This window comes from Symphodus melops (genome assembly GCF_947650265.1).
Source record: "Symphodus melops genome assembly, contig: scaffold_280, whole genome shotgun sequence".
Taxonomy (NCBI): Eukaryota; Metazoa; Chordata; class Actinopteri; order Labriformes; family Labridae; genus Symphodus; species Symphodus melops.
In genome coordinates, this window is record NW_027636577.1 from 1 (window position 1) to 15582 (window position 15582).

Consider the following 15582-nt stretch of genomic DNA (forward strand, 5'->3'; position numbering starts at 1 on the left):
GTCAGAGGTAGAAACTTGGAGAGTGAGAGAGAAAAGAAGGAAAAAGACAAAGCAGCTCAATGTTTCTTTCACCTGCTAGAACTGATTAAGGAGGATCCAGGATCCTGGCTGACAGAAGGAGGAAGAGGGAGGGGGAAGAGAAGGAGGGGGAGGAGGAGACTCAAACAGGAAGACATTTTTTTCTATTTGTCCAGCACAAGACGACTGACTTGTGCTGGACAAAAAGAGTGACATACACACTCTTCAGTGGAGTCTCACCTGATGGAGTACGGACAGGTGAAGGTCGTCCCTGCGTCTCTCTGATCCGCCTGCATCTGCAGCAGCCGTCCAATCACCTTGATCAGCCCCTGGACGTTCCTACGCACAGAGTCAGACAAAGAGACAACGACACTCATTTCAGTTCATTCAACATTCGATGAAACCAACAACCAGCGTCCTCAGCTGAGACGAAGGTCTGTCCTCATTAAACAGCTGACGAGTGTGAAGCTCCTCACTTCAGCAGAATCATAACAGATTCTATGATGTTATTTATTGATTATGTTTTCTCTCCTGTTTGGACTTGTTGGAGTGTTTAAGTTAAATCCTGTTGTATATATTATTCTTAGCTTTTACATTTTTAGTACTTTTCTATGTTATATTGTTTTGTTACTGACATTGTGTGTTTGATTTCAATTTCCCAGCTTGGGATCAATAAAGTACATCCATCCATCCATCCATCCATCCATCCATCTATCCGTCTATCCATCCATCCATCCAACCATCCATCCATCCATCTATCCGTCTATCCATCCATCCATCCAACCATCCATCTATCCGTCTATCCATCCATCCATCCATCCATCCATCCACCATCCATCCATCCATCCACCATCCATCCATCCATCCATCCATCCATCCATCCATCCATCTATCCGTCTATCCATCCATCCATCCATCCATCCGTCTATCCATCCATCCATCCATCTATCCATCCATCCATCCATCCATCCATCCACCCACCCATCCATCCATCCATCTAATCTCAAACATGCTGAAACTACAAGATTTGAAAATCTTAGCACCTCCCAGAGAACAGGACTTCCTGCCCGATGGAGGAGCGCAGCACATCACATGACCTCACACACACAACGGAGCGGGCGGTTACATTTGTAATAATAACACTTTGCGACCCTGAAAGAATCAGACGTCCAATCAGCTTCATCATCCTGCAGTCTGAGCGTTAGCTTTCAGTTTAAGAGCAGCACTCAGTTTTCTCAGGATAGGCGTCTCAAATTTAACAGGATCACAACGAAGGACACACAAAAAGCTGATTTTATTTTTTTCTTCTGAAACTAAGAGACCAATCAAAAAAACGTCCCTGGAGCTGAAGTGAGTCTCTGGTGATTCCCTGCACCATCGTTTTCACGTTAAACATTTCCCTCTCAGTCTTCTTATTGACCTGTGGGTTGTTTTTTTTGTTCCACCATTCACTGGAGGAAAGGTCATTTTTAAAAAGCTGACTCATCATTTTCCATACTAGATGAGTCACAGGACGATGGGATGGAAAAGGTCATCATCCTCTTGTTAGGCCGGATCCTCGCAGAGAAGACTTAATGGATCCGAGTCAGCAGAGAGGACGAGGACAGCGTGCCAGTGTCCTGTTACGAGAAGATGAATTATGTTTCTGCACAGAGGCGCCGTGTCACGCTCCACTTCTGTTACAGGAACGCCATTTATTCCCCCCGTCAACGCTTTCAATGAGCTCAAAATCCAGCAGCGCTTTGTTCACAATCAGCTTGCGTCAGATGACGGAAGCTTTAAATATATAAGAAAGTGTAAGATGTGTAGAGAGTGAGCTGCTGACGCTCTCTTCCTGTGTGATCATGAAGGAAACCTGCTGTGTTGAAGCTTCTCTGACAACAATGCAGCAGCCAGTATGTCCTCCTTCTAACTTTAGATTCTGCTCCTGAATGCTCTGGATCTGATTGGACCAGAGAAGGTAGGCGGGGCTTTGAAGGCCGTTTTGGACGCCCCTGGGTTTGCCAGATATGAGAGCAGTTATCAGGTGAACAGGTGTTGCAGCGATGGAAGCGGGCAGTGGAACTGCTTCAGATAGAAGTGATTGTACCCGAGCTAAAAAGCCTCTGCATGTTTCTAATAAGCTCCAGCAGCAGAAAGCTGCTCAAACTAGGATCAATGTTGGAGATGAAACATGGAGAGAGGTTAGAACGCAGAAAGCTTTACAGACCCATGCAGAGCTGGCTAAACACTGAAGCTACAGTGTCCACCACATGCTGAGCTGGCTAAACACTGAAGCTTCAGTGTCCACCACATGCAGAGCTGGCTAAACACTGAAGCTACAGTGTCCACCACATACAGAGCTGGCTAAACACTGAAGCTACAGTGTCCACCACATGCAGAGCTGGCTAAACACTGAAGCTACAGTGTCCACCACATGCAGAGCTGGCTAAACACTGAAGCTACAGTGTCCACCACATGCAGAGCTGGCTAAACACTGAAGCTACAGTGTCCACCACATGCAGAGCTGGCTAAACACTGAAGCTACAGTGTCCACCACATGCAGAGCTGGCTAAACACTGAAGCTACAGTGTCCTCCACATGCTGACCTGTGTGAGAGGAGAGGGCAGGGCCAGCTCACTGTGATGATTAGAGTTTAGACTGCAGTACTCATTTTAAACACTAGGGGGCAGAGTTACACACTGCTCCTTTAATTCTGATGTACTCTTGCTCTGATTCTTCAGGACAACAGCATCTAGGAAGTTTTCTTTTGTGGGCTTGTTTCCACTTAAATGTAGCTTCTTTAAAACCAGACTCACGTTTCTTATTTCTGACATATTTTGGGAGTCTGAGTCGACTGCAGCTTGCAAACTAAAAACAGGCTGCGGCAGTCTGACGCTCTCCCCGGTGTGTGTGTGTGTGTGTGTGTGTACCTGGCAGAGGGCAGCAGGTTGAGCACACTGTTGAGGACGTGCGGCAGGTCTGCGTGTCCCTGATCCACCAGCAGCACCACGGCGTCACAGCAGGCTGAACGCACCAGAGCAGAGTCCGAGCAGCACTGCTGCCACAGAGCCTCCAGCGCCGGACCCTGAAACACAACCAGCAAAGGTCAGCTGCCTCCATGACAACCATCACACATTTCTGAGCGATATGTCCTGAGATTAAAACACTGATCTGCATTATCATTCTTCTTTCATCATGTATAAGATAAAGAATCATTTTTACAGCACATTTAAGAATGACCTGTCCATGCGTCCCTCACCTGTGTGGAGGATGGTGTAATCTGTCCATTTGGTCCTTTCTCTTTCAGGACAGCAGCAACGAGCGTCCTCACCGTCTGGGAAGAAAAAGACACTTTTTTTACTAAATTATGTCTGGGTTTTTTTTCGTTTTTTTTACATGATCGTTCTCTTCTCTGGAGTTGCCCGCGGTGAGAGGCGGCGGGCTGGTGTGGGCTTGCTCATAGCCCCACAGCTCAGCCGCCAGGTGTTGGAGTTTACCCCGGTGAACGAGAGGGTCGTGTCCCTACGCCTTTGGCTCGAACAGAAGTGCAGGGGTGCTTCGTGAGGATGGGGTTCGGGGCACTTTGCTAAGGGCGGTCCGGTCCTTGTACGACCGCAGCAGGAGTGTGGTTCGCATTGCTGGCAGGAAGTTGGACCTGTTCCCGGTGCGCGTTGGCCTCCGGCAGGGCTGCCCTTTGTCACCGGTTCTGTTCATTACTTTTATGGACAGAATTTCTAGGTGCAGCCAGGGGCTGGAGGGGGTCCAGTTCGGGGACCACAAGATCTCGTCTCTGCTTTTTACAGATGATGTGGTCTTGTTGGCTCCATCGAACCCGGACCTTCAGCGCGAACGAGATCGACAGACGGATCGGTGCGGCGTCTGCAGTCATGCGGTCGCTGTATCGGTCCGTCGTGGTGAAGAAGGAGCTAAGCCGAAAGGCGAAGCTCTCGATTTACCGGTCGATCTTCGTTCCTACCCTCACCGATGGTCATGAGCTTTGGGTCAGGACCGAAAGAACGAGATCTCGGATACAAGCGGCCGAAATGGGCTTCCTCCGTAGGGTGGCTGGGCGCACCCTTAGAGATAGGGTGAGGAGCTCGGTCACCAGGGAGGAGCTCGGAGTAGAGCCGTTACTCCTCCACATTGAGAGGAGTCAGGTGAGGTGGTTCTGGTCCGGATGCCCCCTGGACGCCTCCCTAGGGAGGTGTTCCGGGCATGTCCCTCTGGGAGGAGGCCTCGGGGTAGACCCAGGACACGCTGGAGAGACTATGTCTCTCGGCTGGCTTGGGAACGCCTCGGGGTCCCACCGGAAGAGCTGGAGGAGGTGTCTGGGGTTAGGGAAGTCTGGGTGTCTCTGCTTAGACTGCTGCCCCCGTGACCCGGCCCCGGATAAGAGGCAGAAAATGGATGGATTCTCTTCTGATTTAGGAGATGCAGAAATCTTTTCGCGGAAAAGATGGAAATTCTGGCTTTGGTTTCGCACAATGACCTCTTGGACATGAGGTCGTTATACAGCACATGCATGCTTTGTGTTATCACGAAGAGTTTCAGTTTACAAACAGGTGAAAGAGAATTTATTTTATTCATTTTAAAGAGACGTGCGGTCGAGTCTGCATCCACACAACAGCTACTTTACTGACTTATTGAGAGTCATGATAGTCAGATACATCAAACGCTGGATGTCTCCATAATGAAGGCTGTGAGCTTGTACTCATGCATGAAGTGGACCGTGCCCGAGCACAGCTCTCCAAAGTGTACCAAAGCCGAGGACCCGTCGGAGCGCTCACACTGTACTGTAGGGCTGAAGCGTGAAGCTTGGACACGGTACGGATGGCCTCTCACCTGGGCTTGTATGACGGGGCTTTGGAAATCAAATCGTATCTTCAAACTGTCCGCCATATCTGCTGCTCACACCTGAGAGGAAGAGGAGGAGGAGGAGGAGGAGGAGGAGAGCTTTAGTAGAATAAGATTTGAACAGTTTTATCCCTCATTCTGTCAGCAACATAAAAACAGACTTTAGAGAGGAAGCTTGAGGCCATGCTTCTTTAAACTCCAGGATGTCATATATCAGACGTTCTCTGGAGCAGCCACCTGTTCCTTCACTGTTCCTTGGAGGTATTCAGACTCTTTGAAAATTGATCCCTGCCCTCTGTCTTATCATATTATTGGCCTGCAGCTACCTGACGTTATTTTGGTTTGAATAATTCACAGGGCATCAGAGCTGCGGCCCGCTGACTGAGTCACAGGTTGCTAAGCAGACGAGCGGTCCACCTTACACCTGAGTGTGTGTCGTACAGGTGCTGAACACCTGCTGCCTCTGAGGCCTGAGCTCCACAGCTGCTCTTCCATCAGAGAAGATTTAACTGTGACAGACCGGGGGGGAAGAAGAGGAGCGTGTTAGTGATCGCCTTCGAGAGACTGCAGCGTGATAAGTTAGTCGATACCTGAGAGGGAAAACAAGAAGAAAATGTCGTCCCCTGTGTGTCCCTGCAGGGGGGGCGCTGGAGTCCCCCGTGTGTCCCTGCACGGGGCACTGGAGTCCCCCGTGTGTCCCTGCACGGGGCGCTGGAGTCCCCCATGTGTTCCTGCAGGGGGCGCTGGAGTCACATGGATGGCGGTCTCCGTGCTGGAAATGCTGTCTCAGGCTAACTTTGAGTCAAGCTAACGACAGGCTGCTAACTCTGAGTCAAGCTAACGACAGGCTGCTAACTCTGAGTCAAGCTAACGACAGGCTGCTAACTTTGAGTCAAGCTAACGACAGGCTGCTAACTTTGAGTCAAGCTAACGACAGGCTGCTAACTTTGAGTCAAGCTAACGACAGGCTGCTAACTCTGAGTCAAGCTAACGACAGGCTGCTAACTTTGAGTCAAGCTAACGACAGGCTGCTAACTCCGAGTCAAGCTAACGACAGGCTGCTAACTTTGAGTCAAGCTAACGACAGGCTGAGAGCTGAGGCGGGTTTTAAGCCTCCTGACAAACCGTTACACGGCGCCCACCTGTCAATCAGCTCAGCTACACGCCTTATTGTGAATAACTCTGATCCCTCATCCAATCAAAACTGCTGAGTCATCAAAACATTCAACTGCAAGCTGTGTGTGAGAAGCACCTGAATGGCTGGCCACTGAGAACACACAGCCTGGACAAGAGTCTTGACAGCTATGGGCCGCTGCGACACAGCATCAGCATCCAGAACGACAACGTCATGGTGGGAGATAAGATCGTCCTATCATAGAGCTTCAGGAATGTGATCTTGGAGAAGCTGCATCTGGCTCACCAGGGTGTCCAGCGCACTAAAGAGAGTGTTTGTAATGTTATGTGGGTGTTGTCCTATCTTGTAATTTGTATTTTTGAAAATATAAACTACAACCATGGCAGCATGACAAGGTTATTAGCACATTTCAAGATAGCTTACGAACTAGCAAGTCGGCACTGAGGGGCGGGAACCATTGCCATGGTGACAGCGAGCTCTGCTGTAACACTCTATGATCATGGGTAGTGTAGTTCTTTCTACAGATATGGAGAATAAATCTTCTTCTTCAAACCAGGCTGATATCAGATGAGATTGTGTCTCTTACAGGAGCATAAATCGTCATTTTACACTCGGGTAGCTCGTGGTCACTCGACCCGTGATGGTTATGACATCATGGCGAACAATCAAATCGGCTATGGAGAAAATGAACGGGATTTGAACTTCCGGTAACAAACTGTTGAGCCCTCCTGTCCTCAGAGAAAGCTCCGGAGCGTCCTCTGTACGATGTCATCTCACACTGTGCGACTGTATCGCTCACCATGTACAACCAAAGTTCACCATAACCTGCTCGCACTGCGTCGACCTGAGCGCTAGAAACACGAGTTAAATCAGGACGGAGCGTTGACCAGTGTCAATGAAGTTTCCTTTGTAAGCTCCAAAAGATGAAGGTACAAGTCCTTTTATTTCAGCCGTCAGCGTTGGGTTATGTCTAATGTTAATGCTGGGGGCGGCCATGTTGAATTAACCAGCACTGATTGTTATGTTGTCATGGTGATAGAATGTCTGGGAAAAATAAAGAGATCAAAGCCATCCTGCAACTTGTGACATCAAAGCCATTTTTGGAACTTATGACATCATAGCCATTTTTTGAACTTGTGACATCATAGCTATTTTTGGAACATCAAAGGACATCAAAGCCATTTTTTGAACTTGTGACATCAGAGCTATTTTTGGAACATCAAAGGACATCAAAGCCATGTAAAGTTTATAAGTAGAAGCTCTGACCAGAAGCCTCTTCACTTCACGGATCCAGCCTGAGGACAAACAGTTCACACTCATTCAGAGACAAACAGTTCACACTCATTCAGAGACGAACAGTTCACACTCATTCTGAGACAAACAGTTCACACTCATTCAGAGACGAACAGTTCACACTCATTCAGAGAAACAGCATTGTCGAATAGACTTGTCAACAGTTACACAAAGAGTTCTACATCCAAGACCCTGTTTCACCGAGGAACAGTCATGCAGCACAACAGATCCCAGCGCAGGGAAGCTCAAACTTCCTGTCAAAGGAGGGAAGAAGAGAACTGGGAAAACGATGATCCCCATCCCCCATCAATTCTGGGACAGCCAATGGACTCACAGATGGTCGCAGACCTAAGGATGGAACTTGTTCGTTCGGAAACCCATCTGAGAAAGGAGAAGTCACTACGGCTGGAGTGCGAAAAACAGAACAGGACGCTGAGAGACAAAATGAAGAACCAATCCTCCAGCAGCGGCATCAAGACCTCCAAGCAAACTCTGACGTCAAAGAACCAGCTAGAGGAAATGACGAACAGGTGTCAGGAGCTGTCCTCCAAACTGGCAGCACAAGAGGCGAAGAACGAGAAGCTGCAGACAAAGGTAGAGGACCTCCAAGAAAAAGAGGAGGCCCAGTGGTGGAGGGCTGAGACCCTCTATAATGAACTGGGGGAGACCAGACTTCAACTTGAGGAGAGTCTGGAGGTGTCCTCCGAACTGGCAGCACAAGAGGCAACCAACAAGAAGCTGCAGAAGAAGGTGGGGGACCTCCAAAAACAAGAGGATGCCCAGTGGTGGAGGGCTGAGAGCCTCCAGAAGGAACTGGAGGAGACCAGACTTCAACTTGAAGAGAGTCTGGGGCTGTCCTCCAATCAGGCAGCACAAGAGGAGACCAATGAGAACCTGCAGAAAAAGGTAGAGGACCTCCAAAAACAAGAGGAGGCTCAACGGTTGAGGGCTGAGAGCCTCCTGGTAGAACTGGAGGAGACCAGGCTTCAACTTGAGGAGAGTCTGGAGCTGTCCTCCAAACTGGCAGCACAAGAGGAGACCAATGAGAACCAGCAGAAAATGATAGAGGGCCTCCAAAAACAAGAGGACGCCCAACGGTTGAGGGCTGAGAGCCTCCAGAAGGAACTGGAGGGTAACAGACTTCAACTTGAGGAGAGTCTGGAGCTGTCCTCCAAACTGGCAGCACAAGAGGCAACCAACAAGAAGCTGCAGAAGAAGGTGGAGCACCTCCAAAAACAAAAGGACGCCCAACGGTTGAAGGCTGAGACCCTCCAGAAGGAAATGGAGGAGACCAGGATTCAACTTGAGGAGAGTCTGGAGCTGTCCTCCAAACTGGCAGCACAAGAGGAGACCAATGAGAACCAGCAGAAAATGATAGAGGGCCTCCAAAAACAAGAGGAGGCCCAACGGTTGAAGGCTGAGACCCTCCAGAAAGAAATGGAGGAGATCGGGGTTCAAGTTAAGGAGCTTCTGGAGCTGTCCTTCAAACTGGCACCACAACAGGCGACCAATGAGAACCAGCAGAAAAAGGTAGAGGACCTCCAAAAACAAGAGGAGGCCCAACGGTTGAGGGCTGAGAGCCTCCTGATAGAACTGGAGGAGACCAGGCTTCAACTTGAGGAGAGTCTGGAGCTGTCCTCCAAACTGGCAGCACAAGAGGCAACCAACAAGAAGCTGCAGAAGAAGGTGGAGCACCTCCAAAAACAAAAGGACGCCCAACGGTTGAAGGCTGAGACCCTCCAGAAGGAAATGGAGGAGACCAGGATTCAACTTGAGGAGAGTCTGGAGCTGTCCTCCAAACTGGCAGCACAAGAGGAGACCAATGAGAACCAGCAGAAAATGATAGAGGGCCTCCAAAAACAAGAGGAGGCCCAACGGTTGAAGGCTGAGACCCTCCAGAAAGAAATGGAGGAGATCGGGGTTCAAGTTAAGGAGCTTCTGGAGCTGTCCTTCAAACTGGCACCACAACAGGCGACCAATGAGAACCAGCAGAAAAAGGTAGAGGACCTCCAAAAACAAGAGGAGGCCCAACGGTTGAGGGCTGAGAGCCTCCTGATAGAACTGGAGGAGACCAGGCTTCAACTTGAGGAGAGTCTGGAGCTGTCCTCCAAACTGGCAGCACAAGAGGCAACCAACAAGAAGCTGCAGAAGAAGGTGGAGCACCTCCAAAAACAAAAGGACGCCCAACGGTTGAAGGCTGAGACCCTCCAGAAGGAAATGGAGGAGACCAGGATTCAACTTGAGGAGAGTCTGAAGCTGTCCTCCAAACTGGCAGCACAAGAGGAGACCAATGAGAACCAGCAGAAAATGATAGAGGGCCTCCAAAAACAAGAGGAGGCCCAACGGTTGAAGGCTGAGACCCTCCAGAAAGAAATGGAGGAGATCGGGGTTCAAGTTAAGGAGCTTCTGGAGCTGTCCTTCAAACTGGCACCACAACAGGCGACCAATGAGAACCAGCAGAAAAAGGTAGAGGACCTCCAAAAACAAGAGGAGGCCCAACGGTTGAGGGCTGAGAGCCTCCTGATAGAACTGGAGGAGACCAGGCTTCAACTTGAGGAGAGTCTGGAGCTGTCCTCCAAACTGGCAGCACAAGAGGCAACCAACAAGAAGCTGCAGAAGAAGGTGGAGCACCTCCAAAAACAAAAGGACGCCCAACGGTTGAAGGCTGAGACCCTCCAGAAGGAAATGGAGGAGACCAGGATTCAACTTGAGGAGAGTCTGGAGCTGTCCTCCAAACTGGCAGCACAAGAGGAGACCAATGAGAACCAGCAGAAAATGATAGAGGGCCTCCAAAAACAAGAGGAGGCCCAACGGTTGAAGGCTGAGACCCTCCAGAAAGAAATGGAGGAGATCGGGGTTCAAGTTAAGGAGCTTCTGGAGCTGTCCTTCAAACTGGCACCACAACAGGCGACCAATGAGAACCAGCAGAAAAAGGTAGAGGACCTCCAAAAACAAGAGGAGGCCCAACGGTTGAGGGCTGAGAGCCTCCTGATAGAACTGGAGGAGACCAGGCTTCAACTTGAGGAGAGTCTGGAGCTGTCCTCCAAACTGGCAGCACAAGAGGCAACCAACAAGAAGCTGCAGAAGAAGGTGGAGCACCTCCAAAAACAAAAGGACGCCCAACGGTTGAAGGCTGAGACCCTCCAGAAGGAAATGGAGGAGATCAGGATTCAACTTGAGGAGAGTCTGGAGCTGTCCTCCAAACTGGCAGCACAAGAGGAGACCAATGAGAACCAGCAGAAAATGATAGAGGGCCTCCAAAAACAAGAGGACGCCCAACGGTTGAGGGCTGAGAGCCTCCAGAAGGAACTGGAGGGTAACAGACTTCAACTTGAGGAGAGTCTGGAGCTGTCCTCCAAACTGGCAGCACAAGAGGAGACCAATGAGAACCAGCAGAAAATGATAGAGGGCCTCCAAAAACAAGAGGAGGCCCAACGGTTGAAGGCTGAGACCCTCCAGAAAGAAATGGAGGAGATCGGGGTTCAAGTTAAGGAGCTTCTGGAGCTGTCCTTCAAACTGGCACCACAACAGGCGACCAATGAGAACCAGCAGAAAAAGGTAGAGGACCTCCAAAAACAAGAGGAGGCCCAACGGTTGAGGGCTGAGAGCCTCCTGATAGAACTGGAGGAGACCAGGCTTCAAGTTAAGGACCTTCTGGAGCTGTCCTCCAAACTGGCAGCACAAGAGGAGACCAATGAGAACCAGCAGAAAAAGGTAGAGGACCTCCAAAAACAAGAGGAGGTCCAACGGTTGAGGGCTGAGAGCCTCCAGAAGGAACTGGAGGAGATCAGGCTTCAAGTTAAGGACCTTCTGGAGCTGTCCTCCAAACTGGCAGCACAAGAGGAGACCAATGAGAACCAGCAGAAAAAGATAGAGGACCTCCAAAAACAAGAGGAGGTCCAACGGTTGAGGGCTGAGAGCCTCCAGAAGGAACTGGAGGAGACCAGGCTACAACAGGAGGAGAGTCTGGAGCTGTCCTCCAAACTGGCAGCAGAGGAGGAAAAACTGTGCGAGCAGGAGAAGATCTCTACTTGGAGGAAGATCAAGAAGGCCTTCACTCCAAGAGGTCGTCGCCAATACAAACATCTGAAAAGAACATGCTGCTCCGCACGTGACCACCTCAGCCTCTCCATCATCTCCCCGACCTCCAGCTTCCCCGACACACTGGCTGTAACAGGCCAAGCAGTCACAGTGTGGATATGTAGAGTCCTGACAGTCTGAAGCCGGCTGGTTTCTGCCTGTCAGGACTTGACCTGTTCACTCTGGGTCTGCGTACGTGGTTTTCTCCGGGACGCTCCGGTTTAATCCCACACATAAATTTGGACTTAATTAAACATTTGGCAAAAAATTCAATAAAAAATTGATGAATAATTTCAAGAAGTTATGAAATAAGCATTCTTTCTATATTTTAACAAAAGTCTCTAAATGCATTTTGAACAAAACAAAGTACACAATGTGAACCACAAGGTTTTTACATTTATGTGAACTTTGTTTAAATACTCCAAAAATCAGTGTGTGTGGATGGAGACATGAGCTAATCACACCTATTTGGTTTTTTGAAGCAGGCTGTAAACATGTTCATGTCTGCTGTAAAAACAGGCTGTTTGAATGGGTGTGTATGTGACTTCCTGTGCTGCTGCAGCCAGCCTCTAGTGGACACTCCAGGTACTGCAGCCAGCCTCTAGTGGACACTCCAGGAACTGCAGCCAGCCTCTAGTGGACACTCCAGGAACTGCAGCCAGCCTCTAGTGGACACTCCAGGAACTGCAGCCAGCCTCTAGTGGACACTCCAGGAACTGCAGCCAGCCTCTAGTGGACACTCCAGGAACTGCAGGAGGTTACACTTCAGCATCAACTTCATTTTTAATACTATTACTTAAAAATACAGTGGCCTAAAACGACGGCTGCTGTTCTTTAAGAGAAAGAAAAAACATGTTGCGTCTTGCTGAGGCCGTAAAGTTTCAGAAAAAGATTATTAAACCTTCAGCCCCCCCCCCCCCCCCCTCGCCGTTTGTGGTTCCCCTTCACTGCAGCTTCTCTCTGTTAATCATGTAAACTGATCTATTGTTCTTTCGTTACTTTAAACAGGGAACAGGAGCCTCCCGTGTCCTCACCCCCGTCACCCCCTCCCCAAACACCCCCCCCCGCCAACCCACTGCTGTTATCTAACTGATAAGCTGCCTGCTGTTCTGAACTGTTATCCACCCTGCTGCTGCTGCTCGCCCTGCACCCACTCCCTCCGACTGCCTTCAGCTTCACATGGACAGGTAAGACAGCAACACCTGCGACACAACCACGCCACAAACTAACGCCATCACAAACGCCATTATTCTCACTTCAAGATAACACAGCTGTTAATCGTCTCACTCCTTCATTTTAAACTCTCATTGTCTTTAAAGCAGAGCGACCAGTTTTTAAGAGCTGCAGAAGTTTCACTCTTTTTTTTAAAAGTGTCCGGACTCATCACGTTTGACGTGTTAAACATCATTTCTAATCATCAAGCGTCATCGCCGGGCGAATCTTTTTCCGAGTGCTGTTGATGTTTGCCGATGTTTTCCAGTGTTTTCCTGCAGCATATTTACCGTACAGCCACACAATATGCGCCCGCCTGTACTGCCAGCTCTGCATTAGCGATAGAAGAAGAGGACAATGCGTGAACAGTGTTGAGCAAACAGTGCTTTAGAAATGACACGGCGGAGGCTTTACTGTGGGACTCATGCTGCTGCTCACCGCCGCACACACGCCGGGCGCACACGTGGGGGATTTCTTCTTTTTTAAAGGCTGTTCATGCAGGACGCCATGCTCAGTTTCATGGCCATGTTGAAGGACTGCAGCCACACAGCCTGATTGATGTGTTCGTTGAAACATGACACAGATGGATTGAAAGTGGCTCGCTTAGTAATCGTTGATTCATAAATCATGATTCATGAGACAGATTCCTCAGAGACACTGTGATCACTTCATATTTGTTCTGCTGTGACACAACTCGTCTGTTGGAAGTTTCTAACTGGTTCCCAAAGACAAAAACAAAAAACAATCCATCAGGAAAAATATTTACCTTCTTTAAATAGATATAACTAACGCTGGACTGAGCCAGACCAAAGACTGTGAATATTAAAGGACAAAGCCTGAGTGACGTCTGTTCCTGCAGGGGGCGCTGGAGTCCCAGCAATTGCGGTCACCATGTTGGAAATGCTGCCAACCCCCCCTAACTCTATGACCAAAAAATATGAATCCCATGTTGAAATGTTAAAATCCTGCAGTTCCTGGAGTGTCCACTAGAGGCTGGCTGCAGTACCTGGAGTGTCCACTAGAGGCTGGCTGCAGTACCTGGAGTGTCCACTAGAGGCTGGCTGCAGCAGCACAGGAAGTCACATACACACCCATTCAAACAGCCTGTTTTTACAGCAGACATGAACATGTTTACAGCCTGCTTCAAAAAACCAAATAGGTGTGATTAGCTCATGTCTCCATCCACACACACTGTACGGGGGGAATGTTTTGATGACTCAGCAGTTTTGATTGGATGAAGGATCAGAGTTATTCACAATAAGGCGTGTAGCTGAGCTGATTGACAGGTGGGCGCCGTGTAACGGTTCATCAGGAGGCTTAAAACCCGCCTCAGCTTTCAGCCTGTCGTTAGCTTGACTCAAAGTTAGCAGCCTGTCGTTAGCTTGACTCAAAGTTAGCAGCCTGTCGTTAGCTTGACTCAAAGTTAGCAGCCTGCCATTAGCTTGACTCAGAGTTAGCAGCCTGTCGTTAGCTTGACTCAAAGTTAGCCTGAGACAGCATTTCCAGCACGGAGACCGCCATCCATGGGACTCCAGCGCCCCCTGCAGGGCCACACGGGGAACTCCAGTGCCCCCTGCAGGGACACACGGGGGACACCACTCTTTAACATTTACAATATATGTTATAAACTGTTAAGTTTAGCTTTCATACTTGAGGATTACTAAGTAACATGGATGTAAAGAACGCCCCACCGTCTTTTAAATCCGATGTGCGGAAACATTTTGGCTTCAAGACAGAAAATGAAAAGAGGTGAGAAGAGACGAGAGGAGACAAAAACTGTGTGACCATATTACAAGAAGAACTGTGTAGGGGAACTACACAAACATCACAAACCAACATGATGCAGCATTTAATGGACAGCACAATAAGAAGCTCCAATCACCTCCACGTGATGAGAGAAATAAACATTTAAAGACCAAACCAGACTGTCAAACAGAACAGAAGCTCCTAAAGGAATCGGCTTCACTCATCATCTGTCTCATTTTGTAATCCCACTATCATGTATCTTATTGTAAACTTGGTGAATCGTTACGTCCCTGCTAAGCACAATCATTGGTGCTGTGTGATCAATATTATCATGCGTTAATACTGAGGTGTAATCTGGCAGCTTCTTGTTTTATGATCACATCTTTTTGGAGATTTATTTACGCCGAATTAAAACATCATGTCTGTTTTGTCAGATATTAAATTTATGACATAAAATGTCTCTCCAGTTAGCAAGTAAAGCGAAAGTTGGCAGATTTTTTAATGGGGTTCGCTGCTGCGCGACCTGTAGTCCATGCTAGTAGCGGTCATGATGCTGACTCGGTGCCGCTCCTGTCTGAGCAAAAACAACAACTTACTCTGAAAGGTAAAACATATTGAGAAGTTAAATGTATGCCGAATGAAAGTGTCACAGCTGCTTTCTTAAATAATTGTCTTTCTAACATTTTTTAACTCTTCCGTTATTCTCCAGGTCGCGAGAGACTGATAATTGACCGGTTTTACAATGAGATCCGGCGGCCTCTCAAGCTAGTTGCGGTGCTGATGCTGGCTACGTAAGGTGTCACGTCCCCGGCCCCAGCAGTAACGTAACGACACAGTAATAAACACCTGTTCATGTTTTAGCATCATCTACTCATACTCAGTAATCATTATGATATCAAACAGGCTAATAAAGTTAGCCAAACCGGCTAAAAAGAGCTAACTTACACAGGAGTTACTCACCGCAAAGCTAATGCTACTCAACAGAAAGTGCACGTGCAATAATAAACACGGTTTTATAGTATGTAGTTCTGCTGAAGACTTACCTACATGTAGCATGTTACAGAGAAAAGTTAAAACTTTAAAAGTTGTGCATGTTGCTAAACTTTACCTCATTCCTCCGCTTCTTATTCATCAGTGTCGAACTACGGCGCGTCTGGAGGACCAAAAATGTAGAGATCGACTTGCCACTGAAAATAACCTGCTTTTTTGCTAATTTTAAAAGAATTTAAAGGCTAGATATACTGTTAATATTAAACTAAAGC

General features: G+C 48.5%; 1 protein-coding gene across 2 annotated transcripts; it reads right to left on the bottom strand.

Annotated features, from left to right (window-relative positions):
• Positions 1-245: 245 nt before the first annotated feature.
• LOC306819341 (focadhesin-like) lies at positions 246-15582 on the bottom strand. 2 transcript variants are annotated; one of them, XM_079373122.1, is made up of 5 exons: positions 15429-15582; positions 4843-4914; positions 3260-3334; positions 2931-3085; positions 246-357 (listed from the first exon to the last, which is right to left on the bottom strand). In XM_079373122.1, the coding sequence occupies exons 2-5, from the start codon at positions 4897-4899 to the stop codon at positions 255-257; spliced, it is 390 nt and encodes a 129-aa protein (XP_079229248.1). In that variant the 5' UTR covers positions 4900-4914; positions 15429-15582; the 3' UTR covers positions 246-254. The 2 variants fall into 2 exon arrangements, with proteins under 2 accessions (XP_079229248.1, XP_079229249.1); XM_079373123.1 differs by having other exon boundaries at positions 15368-15470.

What these genes read in the sequence shown, in the direction of transcription:
- LOC306819341 (XM_079373122.1), bottom strand. Translation starts at nt 4,899, where the DNA reads ATGGCGGACAGTTTGAAGATACGATTTGATTTCCAAAGCCCCGTCATA. An exon ending in GCCCCGTCATACAAGCCCAG is followed by an intron (nt 3,335 to 4,842) that starts GTGAGAGGCCAT and finishes TTTTCTTCCCAG; the next exon opens with ACGGTGAGGACGCTCGTTGC. An exon ending in TTACACCATCCTCCACACAG is followed by an intron (nt 3,086 to 3,259) that starts GTGAGGGACGCA and finishes GTTGTGTTTCAG; the next exon opens with GGTCCGGCGCTGGAGGCTCT.